At 38.3% G+C, this 25,072-nt stretch overlaps 1 protein-coding gene across 3 annotated transcripts; it reads right to left on the reverse strand.

The window, feature by feature from the left end:
- Positions 1-512: 512 nt before the first annotated feature.
- LOC105382451 (NADP-dependent malic enzyme) lies at positions 513-24,604 on the reverse strand. Of its 3 annotated transcripts, none has more exons than XM_011552336.3 (12): positions 24,464-24,604; positions 16,010-16,208; positions 8,041-8,199; positions 7,142-7,323; positions 6,083-6,243; positions 5,474-5,678; positions 4,573-4,699; positions 3,472-3,697; positions 2,936-3,078; positions 2,426-2,599; positions 1,976-2,099; positions 513-1,400 (listed from the first exon to the last, which is right to left on the reverse strand). In XM_011552336.3, exons 1-12 carry the CDS (start codon positions 24,508-24,510, stop codon positions 1,261-1,263), a joined length of 1,887 nt encoding a protein of 628 aa, XP_011550638.3. In that variant the 5' UTR covers positions 24,511-24,604; the 3' UTR covers positions 513-1,260. The 3 variants fall into 3 exon arrangements, with proteins under 3 accessions (XP_011550638.3, XP_011550637.3, XP_037975973.2); XM_011552335.3 differs by lacking the exon at positions 24,464-24,604 and adding an exon at positions 19,213-19,449; XM_038120045.2 differs by lacking the exon at positions 24,464-24,604 and adding an exon at positions 18,712-18,791.
- Positions 24,605-25,072: the final 468 nt, after the last annotated feature.

The raw sequence follows: 25,072 nt of genomic DNA on the forward strand, positions 1-25,072 counted from the left end.
AACTCGTGAACAACTGGTTCGCGAGCTTCACGAGCATCCGAAGATAAAGGTTATTTCATAAGTTTTGTACCATTTTTATACTTAGTAAAATATAGCATGAGCCTTATGACAGCTGTCAAATCCATGCACTTTATTTGTCATTTGTTCGTTTTGATTTTCAAGGGAATGCCAACTTTATTTATCTGGTTATCAAACATCAGGGCTATTGCTATTTTACAAAGTCTAGTGCAGATCTTTCAAAAGTCAGATGATAAAATAGTTTTGTAAGGAATATAAATGTGCAGTTTCTAACAATAAACGAGCACAAAACCAACATTTAGAAGTGACAGCATCAGAATTATTCATAACGTTTTCCTAACATAGGTTTTGTCTGACCATAAAAAAATCATCCCCAATCAATCGGCTTTGACGGCAGCTAAGCGATGCTCGTTTGTAACAGCCCTAAATCTAAGCTCGTATCGAAATGGAGGATAAGTAGTTACCTTATTAAAATGCTTAACTGAAACACAAGATTAAATATTTAGTTATAATTTTATTTAAAAATTTACAGATAAATACGCCACATTATTTAACATAAAGGAACATTTAGAAGCCATAAGTTCTTAAAAGAAAACAATAAGTCGCCACCATTTTTGTTCGACAATGCTTTATATGCAATTTTCATTAACAATTTGTCGTTAAAGGTAAAATAAATAATATTTACAAAGCTATCTAATAAATTCTCCATCGCATATAAATTTACATGGAATGATGAGATATAAATAGTATTTATATGAGCAAATGCTGTCGAAGATGCATAGCACAGCAGTTTTTGATATTGAATACATTATAAAGAATTTGTTACAATGATTACATATCCCACTTAAATAAAAATAAAAATATTGAAGACCTCTAATGTACTTACTCAAAAATACATTATTCAAATGTTTTGTTGGTTGGAAAATTTATCAGGAAATCTTATATTTTATATGAAGGCAGGTACGTAATACAATTTAAATCCACAGAATTGGCAAGGTGGATAAATTCGTGATCAATAATTAATAAAATTTCGATATTTTTTTTAATGTTAATTCTAGATCAGTTTAAATCGCCAATACTTTTTCTAGATATACCTACGAAACTTGCGCATCGTTTACAAATAAATATAAACTTGAGGAATTGAGACTCCTTCGCGATGGCCTAAGTATACTTAATCATTAGCTGTCGCGAAAGAGGCATTAATGAATGACAACGACGTTGATTGGATGACGTGGTGGTCGACTAGAGAGCGTCGACGCGGGGCGCGGAGTCCGCGGGCCAGCTGTACACGGGCGGCACGGCGGCCGGGTACGTCGTGTCGTACATCTGAGCGCGGATGAACGCCTCCGTGTCCAGGGGCTGCGGCTGCACCGACGCCTTACCTGCAGACAGACACAATACATTGGTAAGAACACAACAACAATATGGATGGAGTTAGTACCTATGTGCTACGGCTATGATATTCGGTGGTAGACATACTCGTAGACAGAAATACATGACGAGTATATCGATGTAGGTAGGTATATTGTTTCTCTTTTCGGCTACCGAACCAGAAAAGGAGGAACCACAGGTGCGACGTACTAGCCTAGTAAAAGTTTATAAAACAGTAAGATGATATACTGTTTTTTCCTAGGTTATCCACCTACATGTAAGTAGTAGTAAGTACCGGTGTCAATCTTGAAAATATGCAATATGGAACTGATATAGCTTCATCAGCCAACTAATGAGTTATTTTTAGAGATCTTATTTTAGTGTGTTACGTCACAGTTATTTTGAAATGTAAGCAGTCAACGGATGTTGGTCGAGGTAAAGCTTAGTGTGTGAATGTGGATATAATAATAGACGGGCAGTAAATTGTCCCGGTGATGTTTCCTCAGATCTGCAGTGTAGACGTGTCATCGCGAAAATATGTGAAACTCATCAATCCTCATCACGTAGACAGATACGGGTACTTTACCTGTTTTGTACGCGTGCTCGACCAGCTTCTTGGCAATTCTGACGGAGCAGTTCTGGATGTCTTCCAGGGGAGGGTACAGGCTTCCCTGGTCGAGGTCTTTCTGAGTAACCATCTCTGCTAACGCCTGAAATAAACAATTCAATGGGTTAGGCAAATAACGGGTGTCCCTATAAGAACAATGGTAACTACCCCTTACGACGATACACCTACGATGCAATGAGGGATTCTCTAAATGTTTGACCCTATTTTAACGCTCTTTGGCGCTCATAAAAATTAAAATTCATATGTTTCCCTTAACCTATAACTAAGTAGGAAAGTAGGAAGTATATAATAATAATACCTAATTAGTACTGACAAACACAGCAAATTGAGGAAAAAAACTGATATCTAGAACTTTTTGAACCTTGTCAGACTGTTTATCATAAAACAACAAGCTGCATCAGAACCGACCTCAGCGGAGAGCAGCAGGAAGTCCTCGGAGATGTCGACGATGCCGGCGCAGATGATGCCGAGCGCCAGCCCCGGGAAGATGTACGAGTTGTTGCCCTGCCCCGGCCGCAGCACCCGCCCGTCCTTGGCGCGGTAGTCCGGGAACGGGGAGCCGCTCGCGAAGATTGCACGGTCCTGCGTAGGAGGAATTAATACTTCAGTAAGTAGAACATAATTTAGAGGCTTGCAGTAGGAATATTCAGTACTTATAAAACACGCCGTAGACGAAACGCAAAAATAGATTTTTGCAACTTCTTACCTTTTCCACCTTTAGACCTCATCCGATCATCTTTGTTAGGGCGTCTAGGGCGGAAAATTCAACTCAATTGTATATACAATAGCAGGTTATTCAGATTTGGGAGCATATCAGTATCATAAATTCATAACCATGCCAAAGTCACCTCTCCACAAAAAATCGCATCGTCCATTTCGAAGCTACGTGACACTTATAAAGAAAGCATAGTCGCTTACATTGGTATTCGAGTAGGCGGCCTCGGCGGTGCACTCGGCCTTGCTGGTGGGGTTGGAGAGCGCGAAGATCACGGGCTTGTCGTTCAGCTCGCCCATGCGCTGCAGGATGGCCGGCGTGAACGCGCCCCCGATCGCCGCCGCGCCTGTCGGAACAAACACATGTTTGAAAACTTCATATTATATCGATATCGGTACCTATCCATAATTGACGGGACCTAAAGGTCGGTCAGTAGCCGACACCCTGATCTGTGGACCGCCCTACAGCACATAGGACCAACGACCACAGAGTATGCGGTAGTGGCTGAGTGAGGAACGCCGAGGATGGAGTGTTGTGACGTTGCTAGAGAGGCCTATTTGTTCAGCATTTAGTTTATGAACTCAACGATGTCCTGTGAACGATTACGCGCTGATGGCGATCGCCTCGGAGTTAACAGTTATTTACGTCCTCAGAAGGCCTTATCTGTAGATATCATGCCATACTGAACTCGGAATGTTAAATTATGCCGTATTCAGGATAAACTCATGCCGCCACTCACCAATGAGCACCGACGGCTTGGCAACATCGACGACCTCGGCCAACGTCTTCACCGGCGCGTGGTCCTGCGCCAGCTTGGCCTTGTGCTCGTTGACGCCGCCCTCGGGCCGGTTCTTCACGATCAGCCCCTTGGAGTCCACCATCCAGATCTTGCGGCGCGCGTCCGCGTCGGCCGTGCCCTCCGCCTTCATCGCCATCACGCACAGCTCCGCGATGCCGAGGGACGCCTGGGGTAATGGGGATTGTGGTTAGTTATCTAATTTTCTTATAAAAGTATCTAAGACTTCGTGCATACGAAATTTCATCAAAATCCGTTCATTAGTCTTTTCGTGAACGGGTACAAAATGTTGCGTTATAATATCAGTGGCATAAAGAATATCATCTACTTATCGATTATTATTAGATTCCTAGATGATTTTGTTATTGCGTAAAGTTAGGTAATACAGGTAGAAATTTAGTGCCTATTGTACTTTTTACGCGCGTCTCTTATCATCATACGATGACGATATCTAAAACAAACCACAATGGCTTTATCTATCTATTAAACAACAGTTCAGTTGATTAGAATCAGCCGTACCTACATGATTATGTACGATATTATATCAACTGTGATTCAACAGATACGGACCACCGTAGCACATAAAACCTATGATATAGGTAGCAGGTGTGAATTTTTTTTGCTCATTCTTTAAATTCTATACCTTTTTTTTCCGAAACCAACGCATCAATTGAAGATATTCTCCATGCCTTAACCAGACCGGGAGGACCCAGGAGGTATACTAGTTAAAGTCATTTTTTTATCTCAGATACTAAATTGACAGATTCTGAAACGGTTCACCAACAGTCGATTGTACGGTCAGGTGCAGAGACCTGACCCCCCTCTCATAGTAACAATGTTTCTGAGAGGGGTCAGGTCTTTCTGCCCTTTACTGTACCTGTACCATGAATGTTCCGTGATTATGTGACGGATCGTTCTATTGGCGGAATATTCGTGAGACAATCGACTGTTGATGAAACGTTTCAAAATCTGACAATTAAGTATCTGAGAATAAAAAATGGACTTTAGTGAACCGGCTGGGTCCGAGGGTTGCAGGTGGCTCACCTCGCCGGCTCCCTGGAACACGATGGTGTTGTCGGAGAGCTTCTTGCCGGTGACGCGCAGGCTGGCCAGCAGCCCCGCCACCGCCACCGCCGCCGTGCCCTGGATGTCGTCGTTGAACGTGCAGTATCTGTAAGGGAGATAATGATTAAAGTATGCATATGAAAGAAGAGTATGCTCGTTCCTAGACTACACGTATATGAATAGAATGTTATCCGATTCCTCTGGTTTACTATCGTCATCGAACTGAGCGTGGCAATGCATAAGCATTATTGCGAGATTTGCGAGTCAGTGCAGTCCATGCGTATATCGTGCAAACCCCGCTCAAGTATTGACCAGTATTCCACCGTTGCGAGCTATACTTAGGCAGACCTTTAAAGTATATAATAATATAATAATCTTCCCGAGAACATTAGAAAAGCCCCTTCTCGCCACATCTTCAAGCGACTAACCCGCGCTCACTATCTCAGCCAATTAAATAGATAGCATTTTCGTGTACCTGTCTGGATATTATATTATTATTTTGTATTTTTATATATTATATGTATACCTATTATAGTTATGTATCCTTTGTATATAAATTTATATAAGTATTAGAATGTATTTTTATTATATATATTTAGATAATTATTAAGTGACGTGTTTTTAGTTCTTTCATCTTTCATGTTTTTTTTTTTTTGCACATCTTTGTACCAGTTTTCCTGTACCTCCTGTAGGTTGGCTGGTAGAAAATGCTCTTAGCATTAAGCCCACCTTTTGTACATTTATTTTATATCTGTGCAATAAAGAATTAAATAAATAAATAAAGTATGCCAGTGCGGGCGAAATAATCGTACTGTTCATGCTACTTATAGGATTAATGGGGGATCTAAGACCAAACAAGCAACTCAAAACGCCCACTCACTTGCCGCGGTACTTCTCCAGAAGCCGGAAGGCGTTAGCATTCCCAAAGTCCTCGAACTGTATGAGGCAGTTCTGTCCGTAGCGGCGCACGACGGCGGTCATGAACTCGTCGATGAGCTCGTCGTAGGCGGCGCCCGTCACGCGCCGGTGCCGCAGCCCGATGTACAGCGGGTCGTCTAGCATCGCCTTGGTGTTGGTGCCCACGTCTGTAGGGATACCATAAAAATTGTTGTAGACACACGTAAATCGGGTGTAGTGAAATGATGGTTGAAATAAATGAATACAGAGTCGAATACAGAGCTTCAAACTAAGACGTGTTTCATTTATTTCAATGGTCCATTCAGAAACAACCTTAGCGGTGGTAATTTATCTGAAGGGTAGTTTTACTGGAGTAGACTGGACTTTCCATTCCATTACTGCTTGTTTCTATATTCTAGCTTCCCGAATTAGAATTTTCACATATAAAAATATGCCAGAATTAAAACCACAAATACTTGGAATTGGAACCATTTATCGGGCTGCATGATAGCTGTGTTAACAATTTCCACCAAACTTATTATGGCCTCTATAGTCGGCAGTTGAGTTCGCTGTAGACACCGTATTGACTCACCGATGGTGATGGGCAGGCACTGGTGTGGCTTGATGCCGGCGAGCGCGGTGTACAGCGCCAGCTTGCCCACGGGGATGCCCATGCCGCACGCGCCCAGGTCCCCGAGCCCGAGGATGCGCTCGCCGTCCGTCACCACGATCGCGCGCACGTCTGTCTCGGGCCTGGGGAATGAGAATTTTGTTTGAGATAATTATGACTAAATTGGTATTGGGGCACGCAAATTTTCATTCGAATTTAGAAATACATGCCTCAATCCTGACCTCTCATACCTGGCAGTTAGAAGCTGCCTGGCTCAAGTTGTCTTTAGTCTTGCATTTATTACGAAAACCCTAATAAGGTAAGTATACCCTGCTGGTAAATAATTTGCCATAATGTGTGTATTATAAATTATCAAACCTCATAAACATAAACATAAACATAATTTTATTGTGCAATAAAAAACTTAACTTAAATGGTGACGCCCTGACTCCTAAACTAGGAGCACCTGTATGTCAGGAGTCAGTGCCTTCCCAGAAATTGTACAGAAGTTTTGACGCTTTATGAATAATTAATTTATTATGAATAATTAATTTATATGGTTACTAAACAATTTAACAAAGTATATTGTTAGTTTAATTATAATTAACATGCATACATGCAAAATTAAATAAAAAGTAATTTAATCTCATTTTAACAATATTTTGTGATAGGTATAACATTAATTTGTAGTAGGTAGGTAGTAGGTATAACAATAATTTGCGATTGTATGTAATGTAGGTATATGTAATTAACTTTAAAGAACAACAGCACTCTCTGTAAAATTATTAAACATAACAAAACAAACCAACAGTTCTGAGCTTTTCTAAGTGAGTACCTCAAGAATGAAGATTTATATTCATATATCTCAAGTAGCAGAGATAAATGTACAATAAACAGTTAAATAAATAAATAACACAGCCTAATAGATTTAAAGGTAAGTAAGATTGGGGCACCTCAGGACAGCAACAAGATTGTGCTTCAAAGTGACCATCCATAAACCATATCATAAACAAATGAATCTCTAAAGTATTGGCCACTAACCAGTTCTTCAAGATGTCGTAGACGTGTCCCTTGTCATTAATAGTGATGAAGAGTCCCCGGGGGCGGCGGTACACCAGCCCGTACTTCTGGCACGCGAGCCCCACGGTCGGCGTGTACACGATGGGCATCATGTCCGCCACGTTCTCGCCCACGAAGCGGTAGAACAGATGCTCGTTGCGGTCCTGGAAACAATTAAAGGGGTTTCGGTTAGGTACTGTAAAGTAAAACTAAAAAGTCCTGAAAACAGAAGTGGATTCTAACTATAATTATATAATTATTTAGTCGATCTATGTATTATATTTATTTAAGTACAAATCCGTTAAACGCCATTATTAATCGGTAAGTATTTTATTTATTAAATCTACTAATGTAAATAAATATCTTTATTGTCATGACTTTATATGTAGTTGGATTGTAACTTTTTTCACAGACGATTAGACGCTAAAAAGCATAAAGAGGAAGGAAATTAATACATTACTGTATCATTATGAAAGTAGTACTCGTATCGTTATCTTGTTTCACAATGTAGGTGACATGTGCACGTTAATGCATAATAGGTGGATTGGTAGGTATACTTTTAGATAATACTGTTATCAGAGTTGGCATGGCAATGTAAACAATTTAAAAAGCAGATCTCCACTAAAATTGTTATTATCATAACAGATGAGTTTTTTTGAACTCTAAGATGCAACCACCTGCTCACAAAAGCAACCCTGTGACAGCCAGAGTAGCTTGCTATAGGCATGGATTTTGCTCTCTTGTCATTATTATAACATTGTAAACCGCAATTGTTAGTACATGTGAACCATGAGATTTTTGCTTTAGGTAGTCAATCTGGGTACCCTGCTAACCTGCGGTACCGGAGCTGAAAAAAACTTAGCAATTCAAAGTGTACTCACCAACAGGCCCATGAGATAGATGTACTTGTTGAGCGGGTCCTCGTACCGCTCGATGGACAGCTTGCACAGCTGCACCTGCTCCTCCTGCGTCTTCACGCGCGCCGGCAGCAGCCCGTGGATGCCCAGCGTCTGGCGCTCCTCGATGGAGAACGCCATGCCCTGGGGATGGAGATGGGGAGCGGTCAGATACTAGTGGTTTAAGGATGTGTAGTGAAAGAAGAGTTTTCTTGGTATTATCCCCTTCTAGTTAATTGGAGATGTGGAGCGTTCAAATAACAGTGGTTAAAGGATGTGTAGTGAATGATGTGTTTTCTTTCTTGGAAACATCCCCTTCTACTTATTATGTTTCATTGTCCGATTGCATCTAAGATTAAATAATATATTTAAATATATCATCTGTTTGGGATAAGATGTGGCTATAACTATAAAGCTTGAAAAAGTTTATTTACGCGCTATCTTTACTATGGGCTGTGTTATTAAACATAAAATAATATTCTTAAAGATTGTTAACTAATTAATAGTCATTGCGAATATTGCGATGCATATTCATTAACCATAACGCGTGTGTAAAAAAATATTGTTAACATCATGAAAAGTATATTGGGTAACACCTGAAATGTTACGTGTGCACAATGGATCTAATTTTAGTCATCAGCAAAACAACATTAGCTATACATCCAACTATACCTAATTCATAAGTTCGATATACGTAGGTATTTAGAACGTAAAAACATAAAGCTACGTTGTCCAAATTCAATACAGTCTGGCTGGATGGTGGATAGCATTATTAATCCAGGCATAGCCTTTGCCTGGATAGGACATGTAATAATTATGTAATAACAACGCAATCTTAGGGTTCTGTCCACCCGCCCGAATATCTACGTAAGTAGGTACCTACATAGGTACTAAGTGGTTTTTATACATAATGATTATATTAGTGTATGCCATATAATATCTAATGTACCTATACTAAGATTACTAAAGAAGTTGAATAAGTTTTTGAATGGTTATTAACGTTAGAATATTATTGGTAACCAACCTTCCTATGTGTATAAGTATATCGTTAGGTAATATGAATCATACAGCCAGTGCAGTTTTATGAATAATGTAAAAGTTCTGGCATTCATTATTTCTACCTAGGTAATAAAATAAGCGTGTCTTCCTTATTGGATTTAAATCTATTAAAAGTACTTACTTAACAATAACTTACTCGCATTCTTGTCATGGTTTTAAGTTCGTATCTTAAAGTCCCTCTAATGGACCCCTGAATTATATTAATTCTACATATTTTTTCAATCAGCTTCCATGGTTTAACGTTGCCGATGTAAAGATTAGAACATTTATAAAATACTAGCTGTTCCCGCGAGCTTCGCTTCGCCTTAAAAAGTTTTCCCGTGGGAATTCCGGGATTAAAAGTAGCCTATGTTCTTTCTCAGGGTCTAGACCATATGTATACCAAATTTCATTCAAATCCGTTCAGTAGTATCGGCGTGAAAGAGTAACAGACAGACAGACAGACAGACACAGTTACTTTCGCATTTATAATATTAGTTAGGATTTTTTGTTATATCGCTGTTATTGAGTTGGTTGAATACATATATACGACCTACATACATAATGGAGGTACATTATTTCAATGTGTTAATTGTCGCACGGAAATAACAGAAAAGTGGTGTTGGTAGTAACCAAATGGTGACGTCAGCAAGGTGACCGCTCACCGCAACCTCCACCAGCCCAGGCCTGATTGCCAACCTCGCCTCGTAGGACCACTCACAGCAAAGATTATATCGTAGTCGAACATTGACGGCTTGTTGGTTTGACCAAGTACTTACTTAGTAAAGGGGGCTTGGCGGTGACGTAGTCAGATAACCCAACAATAAACTAGTTTTGCACAATCATTGCAGAACGTTCTTAACTGGTTTTGACTCTGACTACATTATTATATTTGCACTATCTCAATACATACATATGTAAGTACCTTTATATGCGTTTACGTCACGGAAGATTTAAATTAAGCATACATTCACTACCGCCTCGCCTGTGCCATTGATATGGTTTTATTGGATAATGCTAGTATACCTATGTGTTGGTGTAAGCAGTTTATCTAAGTAACCTGACGACACAAAGATACAGAGGAAAACAAATACTTTAAGCTAAGGCATCATGATTCATCGATAATTTGGGTAAACGCGACGGCAAAACCCTCTTTGCTGTCGCGTCGGAATTAAGGAAGAAAACGGTATTAATTACTTATCCCGGTTTATGTCCAACGAAAAATATGTTTTTTAAATAAATTCAGCAAATGGTACAGATGGACCGCGTGAGTGCGTTTTTGATGCTTTGAAATATTCATTGATTTAGGAATTTTAGGACTTGTGATATGTTTCATCTCTTCCATGTCAATCAAATGCGATTTTTGAATTCGTTTCAGATATTGATAGTTGATGCACATAGTGTTGGTACTAACTCTGGAGTCGTCGGCGGCCAAGCACTCCGGCACGTCAGCGACCGGCCGGCGCGGCGTCAGCTGCCACCAGTCGTGGCCCATCGCTGCAGCCCCCTCGCTGCCTCACGCCATCCACCCAACCTCAGGTCTGATCGTATTTTCAGTTCCCACTGATCTGCTTTCTCAGTTTATAATAACAGCAATGACGAACTTCAACTAAGTACTTTTTACTAAGTACCTAATATTCGTTTATAAGTTTCTATTTTCGAATTTGTTTTTTTTTTGCTGTCTCTTCTTGAGGAAACAAAGGTAATTTGAAGGCGGGATTATCTTTGATCTTGTTCGTTTTGTTTGATAGCGCTCGTCAAATTGGTGACAATTTTATTCGTGTTACCGAGGCATTTCTGTTGTTACGTTGCCGTAAATCTTGATTGACACTTCGCTTGTGTTCGTAAAATGTCTTGATTTTATCTACGACAGTGTAAATTTAAATGCGCACATTTTATTTTCGCATCAAATTGATACAGTTGCAATAGGGGTTGGTTCCCGGCTTATTGGCTCAAACCACTAGTGTTCACTGAAAAGCCCTAGTGGGGAAATGGGAAATGCCGCTTTAAGTAAGTAAATGTATTTAATACGTGGGGAGGGTGTCGACCGCAATCGATCCATGCTTCCACCATGACTGACAGTTTATACGAAAATTATTGTTTTATGAACTTAAACCCCCGTGCCTATTTACTTACAATGGATTTGTAACGCGAATTTTGATCGATATCTGTGTGTTTCACGTAGATACAAACATCCTGAGTGACAACTGTTTCCTCTAAACATTTTAAGAAATAAATTCATGAAACGTAAACCTAAGCCTTCCCATTATTCTCAGTTTCTAATTTTGCTTCCTTTCTTTACATTCAACGAATAATTAATTTAAGCCCTACTCAACGAAAAATCAATAAAATCTACGTGGCCTGAGCTGAGCGTATTGAGCGTAACTAATTTATTTTAGGTTTGACACCCGAATCGTGATTCGCTTTCGTCAACTTGTCTGTACAGTAGATATGATCTAATTGCTCTAATTTCATGAACCTTGAGGTTCAAAAGCTGATTCACGTTCAGGCCTCGGGCGACAGTTCTCACGTCCATGCACCTATCATAAATAAATAAATCGATAAACATAATAAACCTACTTATGACTTGCAAGTTCAACGAGGTCTCAGCTACCGAACTGCGTCAACTCATTATAAATAACAATTTATTCTGTTGGTGGGAACGAGCCCCCGGCTAAGTACATGAGCGACATCGGAGCTACTGAACTCAATACCGAATACCGACGTTCATATTAAACACACACGTAAATTTTCATAACAGGAATACCACTTGTTATTTTCTGGATTATCCGGAAGTCGAGCAAAAAAAGTTTTTAGCTCTTGGCTTCCGCTTACTGAAAAGCTACGACCTTTATATAACTTTTCCAAAACCTATATATTCCCTACTTAACAATTATTTTTACCAAATTGTAACAAAGAAACTTATAAAGTTATCATGATGAGAATTTCACTCTAATTAATGCGATCATATTCCCGTTCCCTCCTATTTTACCATCACTAAACACAAACTTTCTATAAAAAGTAAACAGCACACAGCACTGCACGTACACAGGGTGATCGGTAATCAAGACATTATTTTGATATGAGTAAACTGTTTTGCATCGATAGTAATCTCGTTGTCATGACAACACAATCCACAAGCGACAATTAATAGCAATACCATCGCACCTGGAGTTTGGTATAAAAAAAACACGGTTGATCTCTAATCCTAATGTCGAATGGCGACTTAGCGTCTGTATTTAATTAAATATGTCACGTAATCTGACTACTTACCTTAATATCGAGTTCAAATATCAATCATGTGGACAACGATTATATGAATAAAAATCTATTAAGTACATCCTTTTAGGTAAGTTGTAAGCCGTAGGCAAGCACCAACCCACTTGCGTCTTACAATCTTTTCCCATTTAATTAAATTAAAAAGTACATAGGTACATATCAAATGTGTTGGATAATCCCATTTCATTACAACGTACCTACCTACATACGATGTTACATGAATTAAGGCCTTGGTCTCCTATTTAAGCCGTAGGTCGCGACCAGCGTCACGCCGTAGGCCGCGTCACAATGCTCATTATGTCTACGCGCCAACGTCGGCGTGTGAGGGAGACCGCATCAGTACATATCTATAGTGAGCATCATGACGCGGCCTACGGCGTGACGCTGGACTCGACCTACGGCGTAAATAGGAGACCAAGGCCTAAGCTAAGTATAGATAGTCACCCCAGCATAAAAATACCTTCAGTAAATTTTCTGAATATTTGCCTTTAATCTCCCGCCAGAGATGGTGCGGAAAATTTTGTGAAGAATTTTCTTTGTGGGCGGCTCCTACTCTGCTTACTTGCACAACTTTGTTTACAACATTTACATTTTCATTCTTCTCGTGTCGTCTTTGACTTCAGACAACGAATACATTACTACATATACGTCGTCTTCCTTTTGTAAGTCAATTTTACATCCGAATATTTAAAGCAGAACTTCCTGTGATCGGTAGAAATATCACAAGGGCTCTCTTTTATAAACATAATTGGAAATTTATTTAATATTAATGTACCGAATTATTTTCAAAAATGTACAATGGCCCTGTTAGGTATCTCTAGCTGTGCATTTTCAGGAGGTAGGATGGATGTATATATTATGTGTATTGTACAATTTATCGCAGTTATCAGATTTTACATTGTTTTATGCAGATTACTTATCTGTTTCACTCCTGTAATTAGATATCGACATCATAAACTTCCGAAACCTTTACATAAAATGTTTTTAAATACATTTATAAAAAGTTTTCAATTTTACTAAGTACCTAACTGGTGATCAGTTGCCCGAGCACAGGATTCGAAACCCCCGTTTACGTTGCGTATTGGTCGCGTATCGTCAAATGTCACTGTCAAAATGTAAGGCAAATTTGTTAGTTCCAAAAGTGGCATTTGTTTTTCCATGTTAGGTGGAATTTCACCAAACGCTAAACGTATTTAGTAGCCTGTCATACGTCTGTCAGTTAGTACAAAATGTATTTAAAATTTGATTTAAATACGTTTAGCGTTTGGTAAAAGCGACCCTTCGTGTAGATTCGAAAATAGTATCGAATCCTATGCTCACTGCACTGTTGCCCGAGCACAGGATTCGAAACCTCCGTTTACGTTGCGTATCGTCAACTGTCACTGTCAAAATGTAAGGCAAATTTGTTAGTTCCAAAAGTGGCATTTGTTTTTTCCATGTTAGGTGGAATTTCACCAAACGCTAAACGTATTTAGTAGCCTGTCATACGTCTGTCAGTTAGTACAAAATGTATTTAAAATTTGATTTAAATACGTTTAGCGTTTGGTAAAAGTGACCCTTCGTGTAGATTCGAAAATAGTATCGAATCCTATGCTCGCTGCACTGATCACATCAATAAACTTGTCTTACGATATTAAAACTATTAGGTCATGTATGTAAGTAAATCATAATCATAACTCTTATTATTATGAGAGGTTACCCCTGAACTACATACATGCAACATATGCTCAACCGCACTTACCTATCATTGTCATAAAAGTTATTAAGTAAGCTTGCAATTTTCTACTTTTAGTGTTCATAATGATACCTAATAATGTAATAATAGCTCACTATAGATATATTGCTCGTGGCAAGTCAATCATTACACCTAACAAGTAATAGTGCCATAAATTTCATTAGACTTGATAGCCTTAGTAAGTAACTACTTATATATATGTATCTGTAACCTTCTCAAAAAAAACTACAACAACACAGATTTGTATCTTCATATTAGATATATTTGACAATGATATCGCTATCACAAAATCACAAGTCAATCTAAAATAAATTAGGTAATCAGCCAAGTGGTTTTCAGGAAGCATTATTCTGAAACACTATTTTCAAGATTGTGATCAAAACAATAAAGCGGGGTAATTTTTTTGCTGCTGATTTTAATAATATTTAGGTACTTTATTTTAATTCTGTAGAGCCAAGACCACGATAAATTGCTATTGCTATCACAATCAGATCAATATAATTATCTGCATTTCCAGTTTCAAGAGTCATGACATGATTATTGTTATTATTTGCATACTTATAATGTAGTTTATTTCATTACGTTTTCTAAATTCTCTCACTTTAATACTTGTGTACTTAATACGCTTTCACTGTAAATACAAAATCTAGCTACGCCGAGTTATTTGATACGACTCATGTTAATCATTACCTTAAATTTGCAATAGCTATTTATAACCTAATAACATACATGATACCTAAGTAACTATAATTATGTATTTTCATACTTGTACTCGATGTAGAAATAAATTAGTTGATATTATAGTGGTTGATACTTATATAAATTAACGTTAAAGATAAGTATTAAATAAAAATTTGTTAGAATTTCAAGTCTTGGCATAACTTATTAGACCATTGATAATTTATCCTAATTTCGTCAAGCTAGATTCTAGTGTTGTCTGTCCCACGTACTTAGTCTGAGACTCCGAGAGCTGGCACACGGTGCTTTTTGTATGAAGCATGCACCCCTGCGTTGATTATTTACTTAGACCGCAGGGGTGACTTATTGTATTGTTGTTTTCACTACATTTGCGACTGATCCAGACTCCTTGATCCAGACCTTGTCCAAAAATAATTGAAACGTTTGTACTAGAAAAAATACCGAAGTACAAAAAACTCTTAGAGCCTAACCACAAATACTTAGACGTATTTAACAGCTGTTTAGCGCTGTCAAACGCCTAATACATCTGTCAAATTTCGTTTTAGACACTTGCTAAACAACGTTTAAAGTTTTTTGTGGTAACACAGTATATCTTTAAAAAAAATGTGTACGAACGCATTATGGTTTTCTTTTATATCCTGAAAATTTTAAATAACGACTCCTCAGATTATTAATTTCAGTCGGTAAAAAAGTACGTCGATGACTTTTAATGCGCCTTTGATGTAGACAGAGTTAATTAGAGATTTTAAAGCTTTGATTAGTAATTTGTTTGATCTTGGAAATATGAACGCTGTTTTTTTATTACATTAAACATTAGTCAGTAACGATAGGTGCCAATGCCAAGTAAACAGTATACAGAATAGCCGAGTAGGTGTATAATATAGTTATGTTATGGAAGTACGTAACTATGGCTAAAGCTAATAATTACATAGGTATGTAGGTAGGTACTTTATTACATCAAAACACAAGACAGGTGCAAGTTTGTTGACTCGGGCCACGTGAACTTTGACGTCAAGTGTAAAGTTCACTAAAAAATACCCACAGTAACTGTGTAACTTTCAAAAATTTCCATCTTTGCAAATACCAAGCACTTCTGAACTTCAACAACAGCACTTCCGCACGTACAACCATGACCTAACCGTATTACGCGCGGTCATCGATCTGTCTGCGAGCAATGTGTGTAATGAGGGTGCTGGGGTGTACCTTGTTGAGTCCGGGGTGCTTGAGGCGGTCGAGGCCGGACAGGCGGCTGACGCTCTGGCCGTCGCCGATGCCCCACAGTCCCAGGCGGTCTCGCTCCATGTCTGACGTGCACTTGCCTCCGCTGCCGCTCAGCGACTGCTTCACTCCGCCGAGCGCGGCGCCACTTTTGTTCACCGGCGGACTCATCGCGGTCTCGCTCCTGGGAAAACGATAGGAAATTTACAGCGATTGTCGCCTGAAACTTGCCTAGCGGCTTCCGCTGAATGATAACAGATGGCGGTGGGTCGTTCACCACACCAGTATTCTTATCAAATTGGTTGTTTGATTGGAAAATGTTGCGGTAACAGATTAAAATCATAGAATGATATTGTTTTGTATGTACGATAAACGTAAATAGCTACATCATGACATGTGACATAGCACAACATTATATAGGTAGGTACAGGTTGAAAATTAAAAACTAAGATTCACTTATACAAAGAAAAATATTTTGTTTTTTTTTTCTAAAAGCATTACATTACTAGGTTTAGGTTATTTATTTCATAATTATTTATTACATGTCTAGGTACCTACTAGTATATAAGCTATTATTATAAATCATCCAACCTACGAACGAATATTGGTAGCATCCAACACACTTCATTGCTAGTCCAAGACGCTATCCCAATAAGCACATAACAAAGTCCCAAGTTCCTCGCCATAGAACCACCACCGGGTCCACCCCTGGACCTCACATCAGTACCGTAGGAAAACTTCTTAATATCAAACATACATAGTAGCAAATAATAATGATAGCTAGGTGGTGATCCCATTATGTAGCCTCACTAGAACATGACTTGATTCACTTTCATCAGCACTGACAAGACACTTTCACTGCCAGGCTGGATCACCTTGAGACAATACTTGTTCCACACCACTACACTGAGTTTATTGTACCAGCCGCGTACAGTCGCCACCACCTTAGAACTCACAGATCTAATATGCCACTGTTACTAGACTGATAGTTATGACATGAGACGCAGGAAATAAGAATAAGGTGGTTCCACTGGTTCAAACTGTTACCTATAAATTAAGTGTATGAATTGTAGTTCTACGAGTACTATGTACCTATGCAAATTGCTCACTGGGTAAATGGAAAGCTTAATTGAATCCAAAAACGGCATTACTTACACCGTCTTGGAATAACCTTTTTACGTAAGTACCTAATAAGAAACTCGATTCACCTGAGAATTATATTATACGGGGGGGGGCGGAATGCAAAATTCGATAAACTCTATTTTCGTATACTGTACGGATATTCACAATATGTTTAGCAGAATCTGTGCCCAGGTGTGCTTTTAGAGGTTACTGAGGCCAATGGAATTGAACTGCTTTGCTGACATCGATTGACTGTCTGTTGACCTCAGTGTGTGCGACCCATATGTGTGGGCAGTTAGTCAGATACCGGTATGAAATAATAATTAACAGTTTGTCACGCCAAGATCAATATCAAAGACTCACGGCTCAGCAACTCACCTATTAGTGGATCATAAATAATCCTAGGAATACGAAACGCAGATTTGTAATAATGATATATACAAAGGTGATTGTTTCGTAAAGTCACTTGATGTTATTGGGTGGAATAGTTGCTACAAATGTGATAAAAGTTTTCTATCGGGCTATCTCATAAATATTTGCATTCATATTGAAAATTTTCTCGGCACATTGAAGGACAAAGATGTATAAATTTACACACCTATTTGCATGCCAAGAATACACACAACACAACAAGGTGTTCGGGTGATATATTATTTAACAATTTATATAACATTATTTCTAACAAAGCAAACTCATATGAATTTCGGTAAATTATTGAGAACCTAGTGTTTCGAGATGTCTGGAATAATCTGGATTAACGGAAGTTTATTTTTAACTAGATCTACCGATTTTAAAAGTTGTTTCATCATTATAGTGCTACATTATTCTTGAGCGCTGTACATTTTGGTAACTCTTTATATTGTTATTGCATTTATTTATCTATTTCTAATGTCTTAAAGCTTACATGCTACGGTGAGGCTACGCAGTGCTACGCGCTACGATGTCCTGAAAACTTCTACACGCTACGATTTCCTGAAAACTGCTACACGCTACAATGTGCTGAAAACTGCTACGCGCTATTATGTCCTGAAAACTGCTACACGCTACGATGTCCTGAAAACTGCTACACGCTACGATGTCCTGAAAACTGCTACACGCTACGATGTCCTGAAGCCTGCTACGCGCTACGATGTCCTGAAAACTGCTACGCGTTACGATGTCCTGAAAACTGCTACACGTTACGATGTCCTGAAAACTGCTACACGCTACTATGTCCTGAAAACTGCTACACGGTACTATGTCCTGAAAACTGCTACACGCTACGAAGTCCTGAAACCTGCTACGAGTTACAATGCGATTCTAACCGACAGCTTCGAAAAATGTGATGATAATGGCATTGTAAATGTAACGCTGTCGTTATGGAATCTTTTATGCTGTAAAGATATAGGCTAGGTGTGATAGATTCGGGTATGGTATTCAATTCACGGAATACTGGGTGAATATGACTTTGAATTCTCCAACAGTTTTGATTTGACTTTAAAATTAGTTGAAATAATCGAAGTAACTTAGTAAAAAGTATAACCAAATACAAAAGGTAATTTGTTATGAAGAAGGGAGGCGCGTACCCTTGATCGACTGAAACTGGACAGGCTGGACAATACTGTCCAGATTTTTCACAAGGACACGGCATTTATTCTGAAATAAGTACAAATACCTAAATTTACTTATGAAAACCTACCTTTTGAAATGTATATAAATAATGTACCCAAGGTAAGTTAGATAAAACTGAAATATTTCAGAAAAAATGCCGGGTGTGCCCGAATATTTCAAGGGCATAATAACTCTATGTCCTAATGTTACTTTACTAAAATCTATTGTAAGGTGATTCGTCTCTTTACTATGTAATCTTTAGTGACTCCACATTATTAAACGTATAACCCTGTTTACTGCCCACCGCACTGGTCTTTAAAGATCGAGGTACCGAACTTTTGGCGAATTTATATAAATATAACTTACTTACTTGCAACAGAAAGAGTTCAATAATTTCCCCCTTTGTTCTTTATTGTTTATCAGTATTTAAAACACCTGCAATGTGCAACAATTGGAGAAGGTTTGGAGGAACTCACCTCCTGTTCCCGAGCCAGCCGCCAGCTCCGTTCATGTTCCCGGGCGTCGGCCTCATCTGTCGCGCGTCAAACCTCGCCTCGGACTTCACTTTGCGTGACAGAAATCCACCGTCCATTTTTAAAATAAAAGAGATCAAATATCACAGGTTACCAGTAACTATAGTTTAGGGAAAAGTTTTCAGAAAAAACTATTTTTCAATTTATAAATAATGTATGCATGGAGAGCCATGTGAATGGATCCCTCACAAAGACTCAATGACGACTGAAGGATGGAAATATTTCTCATAAGATGAAGACTGCGGTTTATCGCATCATTAATTTGTAGGTATGATTATATTTAATTATGTAAACAAATTATGTATCATGTTAAAATAATATAAAAACGTGTTCAGGCACGGTCGTGGCGTGATTATGTTGTGAGTGCGAATTATCTATCACACCTAGCCTCTGGATCACAAAGCAATACGCGAAAATACATCAATATAAGTACTTTGCGAATAACGTCTTCTGCATTAAATATTAACCTTTAATTACCATCATCCAAATAAGTAAATATTAACTCTTATTACCTACGTACACATGACAAACTTACGTGCTGCAGTTACAATGTTTAAATTTAAATGCACCTAGTACGAACATTTATATTAAAATTGTATGTATTTTGTTTAGTTAACTCAAAGTATACAGTGTTACGCGGAACAATAAGTCTTACAAACCCACATTTCTTACAGAACGGCAGCTTGTTTTGTTTTGGAAGGGCATTTATAAATGACTCTAAAAAGATTTTTACATAGGTAAGCTTTTAAATGAAGGCTTACAATGAATGTGGGACTTACAATCTTGTTGTATATTATCTCTAAAACACTTTGAAATACGTAGGTCGGGTACTTACACAAAACAAATTTTCTAAACCGGAAACGTGGAGCACCTTTCGAAACACCTAATCTGTCAGGCAACTTTGATAGAATAGTTGAGTGCAGCTCCATGTCACCGGGAGATCATGCCGATACCGGCGGGTCACCCGCAGCAAGATCACGGCAAGGGCACGTTACGCCGGCAACTAGCTATCTATACGTACTCACATCACTTACTGCATAACCAGCGTTTTTATAACTATTTGTAACTTCCTACTGTCCTACTATCGCCGACTATACCACCCTCAAATGCTTTTATTCATCGTACAAATACATTCCACTTATTTCAATCTGAAACAAAAGGTACTCGAATAGGTATCGCTGTAAAATTTTATTGAACTATAAAAAGTTGGAGATATCAGTCAGCTGGTTGTGCGGAAACTTAATCAGACAGCGTGTTCGTTTCGACTCTCTGAAGTTTGGAATAAGAATGCAGATAAAGTAATTTATTTTAACCTTTTACCTCATTATAATTTGATTGTAAAAATACCGAATGTTTATTATTAAATAGGTTTATTCGAATTATTGGGAACTTTATAACAAAAGTGTGTACCAACAACACTACCAATATGATTGGCATCCAGAGTTGTGTCAACCACTTGTCAAAGCTGGCAACCCATATGAGCCTCAAAAACATATTCACTTGATTTATTTCACCCATTGATTTCACTTTTCAGGTGATCAGCCACAGCCTCAAACTTGGCACCACAATATGAAATCACAAATTAGGTAATATGCCGGGCCCAGCCTAGGGATCGAAAGCCGCGACATCTAGCAGGTGTTAAAGCAGTCCTCTATCTCAAGAGGCAGTCAAGTGTTTTAATATAAAAATGCTCCAAATTCTAAGCGTGAAGCATACTTCGCCACACGCCCGTGCATCGAGTTCAATGTCAAACATTCGCAATACATTTTGCTCTACTTTAAGTACCTCGTTTAATGGTTGCCTTCTAGTTACCCTCTGATAGTCGTGACAAGCACGGCGAGGACGCCTCCTGATGACCTATTCTTCACATGTGATGTGGTGAAGTGATCTAAAGCATTATACTTAGCCATGAAATAAAGACTGCCATGCTGCCATTAGTCATTAGCTCAAAGACGACAATGCCAAGTCCGTATCTGCTAAATTATGGTAGTACTTAAATACAAATTTATAAGCCTTGCAATGAATAAAATATTTTGCAAGTGTATTTCTTAACTTAACTGTACTACCTACCTAATACTTACTTGCTCTATTATGATAGGAAATGTTTATAACCACCGATCAAGAAGTTCTGTTGTTTATGATTATGACTTTATGAGTTTTCCAAATTACAAGACTCATAGACTCTGGGCGTCCCTGGGTGTACCTAGATGCGAGTACGAGGCACATTAGATTCTGAAAGTGCTATAAGTATTATTTTTTTAATAAGTACATATAATGTGTCTTTTTTCGGTACCGGGACAAGAATATAATTTTACGTCACGCAAAATAAATAAATTTAACAATTTAACATAATATTAAATTATCAGAGTCCATAGTCGAGCTATAGCTTCAGTGATCATAACTGATCACATAAGTTAAACAACACATGACATGATCAACCATTGGAGGGGTGACCGATTTCAAGTGGTTGTTTTCTGAACGCTTCTGTGCTTCGGATGGCACGTTAAGCCGTGGGTGGGTGTCGGTTGCTGCTTCGGCAGGAGTCTTTAAGCCTGTCTGACAGTCGGCTTTCCCACTTACCCGACAACTCTGTCAGCACAAGCTAGCTTGGTCCACGAACCCGCACTAGGCTGGTGTGATGGAATAGGCCTAAAAACCCTTCCTTCATTGTAAGCAGACCCGTGCCCCAGCAGTAGGGACGTGATGGTCGTGATGAAGTACTCGTAACTATAAGTACGTTTGTTAATCTTCCACGAATTTAAGAGTAATTTTTGGTTGAAATAATGTAGTTGCGAGCTTGCGAGTACGCAATCTGTGGTGCACCGCCATTTTCTCAGAACTAAGTACCATTATGCCGCTGTGTCGAAATAACACCATTCGTTCATCGCATCACCTGCCATGAGCCAGGGCAGACCAAGATTACAACTTATATTTTTTTGCCTAAGTGAGTACAGAATCTTTCTGAAGAGAGAGAGATTTATATATTTTTTCATATTGGTTTATTTTTCTTTTTGTATTAATCTTTAATCATTTTGGTTCGCTTGTGTGGAACAAATTAAAGATAGTTCCTTAAAATGGATCTTTTACTAATAAAATTTCACCCTGTATACCTAATACGTACATAAGGTCTTTGGGTAGTGAGCAGCATAAAATCACCTACATATGGCGTAATTAAGAAAACTCATTAATAAAGCATTCATTGACTGCGTAGTTCATGCGTAGCTATTTCTATTATTTAATGGCTGCAAAAACGATTAACTATTACTTAGCACTTGTTGCAATCATGATAAATGTACATTGCATTGCTCAATGTTAAATTATACTTTACGTTTATACTTATGGAATAAGTATGCTGATCCTGTAACTGTAACGGTGTAGGTATAAGTATTCGTAATTGCTCTTCTATACTTATTTCACCCTTTTCTAGTGATGGTGCACCAACCTAGGAGCTATGATAACTACCAACGTCAGATTTTAACTAGGCTTTCTAGGATCCTCGGCTTTTTCAGTAGTTAACAACCATGTAAGAAGTAAGAACCAATGATTTTATTTTTCTAAAATGAATACAACCGAATTAGTACATAATATCAGGTCTTAGATATAGGCCCATAATTAATCATTGAGGAATAAGGAGATTATTTTTAATGCGATAAAAATAACCTGATTTATTGATAATACTTGTTCTAATTTTACCTACGTCACCAAAGTGGGGAACTTGCTACTATGGACATTATACTTTGGACTTTGTATTTTATTACTCATTAGGTTCTTAATTCTTATATTGCGTCACGGTGATATTCGGGTTTATTATTATTTTTTGTTGCATTGAGAGTGGCTTGCACTGTACCTCCGTAGATAAATACTGTAAAAAGTACCTTCGTTCCAAGCTACTGAATCACAAGAAGAATTCAAGGTTTCGTTAAAAAAACAGCAGAACCTCTACTACCTAATTAAGAAATAAACCTATTTGTTAAATGACTGGATAAGTTGGCAAAGAACAAAAGAAAAGGGACGGGATCATGGTTCTGCTCTTGTGCTTATAGCATTGATTGGTTTAGTCATTTATTTCGTAGTCATCTATTTAGGCTTAGTTTATTTAGAAGTTAGAACTTATTTTATTACTAGGTACAGTGGTGCTTCTACTACTATAGAGCACATATACATATAGAGCGGTCATAGTCTCAGAGAGTGTTACTTACTAAGTACTTTAACTTTTCTCATAGTACTTTTAAATTGTTGGGATGGCGCCTTGAAAATTAATAAAATTCCACTGGAGTTATGCAAATGCGATTTACCTACGCCGCGCAGGGAAATTAAGGCAATCCCAACCTTCGTTCCGACTTAATATCTACTTATTCCTTATGTCCTTGCACCTTCTAGTTAGAGAAGTACCTATATTATGTTCCTTGTCTTGTACCCTGGGGTCCCTGGATGAATTCGTAGTGCATTGTTGATTGGCCCAAATTCTACTTGTATCTGAACGCTCGTGAACGTCGTCGAACGAGATCTCCGTGACATACGTCCTAAAGTTACCGGTTTTTTTTATATATTTTTTTTCTGCCTTTGTACGTAGTAGGGGCTGTGTTTGGCTCTAAAGTACTTATCCATAATATATTTAATGTTATTAGTTCGGTCAAGAAAACTTCCATAGCTATCGCTATATAGAAGTATAAGTATACTTACGAGTATATACTTAATAAGTAGTTTCACAAATCACAAACACAACTTTAAAGCTATATTTCAGGGTTAGTCCCGCTATGGTATGGTCCCGGTATGGCACCCTCTTAAAATACCTATCAAAAAGTCCCGCTATGGTACCCATCTTTTAGATCTACTTTACAACAGTACCAAAAACTGAAGGGGACCATAGCGGGACTTTTTGATAGGTATTTTAAGAGGGTGCCATACCGGGACCATACCATAGCGGGACTAACCCGTCCATTCTTGTCATGGTCTTCATCATCGGCCCAACCACTGCTGGCTATCTTCAGGAGTTTAATATTTACGTACCAAAACTAAGTATTTAAGTACACGGTTACGTACAGCAAGTAGGTAAACTACAGCAAAAGTTATTCATGTACTTACTTATCTATAGGTAGGTAGGTATCTTACTAGGTAACTGGGAACCAAAACTAAACTAAAAATATTTAAAACGGGAAATAAAAGTACCTAAGTATATTATTATATCACTTACTGCCACCGCTTCTTGTCGTTCAACTTAACAGATGCAGAGTTTCCCATCGCCGCTACACTCGTTCAATGCTCCGTTAAGGTTAAGTACAAAAATATTCCAGTTGACTTCCTTTCAAAGTTTGTAAACAAATCAGAGTTTAACTTTCAAACGACACTGAACGCGTCTTTACTATTCTACCCGAGCGCGTACACCAGAGGGGGGACAGTTCAATATAGCCACCAAGAACGCAAAGATAGAGGTGCCATCTTATACTTGTAACACTTAAACACTTCATGTCTTGTTAAATCACAAATATCACAGTAGATGTCGCTGTTACGGTGTTGCAGATCTAAAGAACTGCTTCAATAATGGGAATAAATAACCAGTAATGTGAATTTTAATAACGCTTATAAATTTATTTAAAGCGTATAAATTAACTAATTACTTTTATTTTTAGTTTAATAAGTGGCTGTTACTATAATTTTATGGATGACAGCCGTTAATTCATTTGTATGCAACAAAATTAGGGAATTCATTTTATTAGAGCATGGCAACACAAGTCTTTTAAATTTTGACGTTGATCAAAATACAATATGGCTGCCTGTCGTGTTTTGTTGTCTTGCGTGTACG

This window comes from Plutella xylostella, chromosome 6, assembly GCF_932276165.1.
Source record: "Plutella xylostella chromosome 6, ilPluXylo3.1, whole genome shotgun sequence".
Classification (NCBI taxonomy): domain Eukaryota; kingdom Metazoa; phylum Arthropoda; class Insecta; order Lepidoptera; family Plutellidae; genus Plutella; species Plutella xylostella.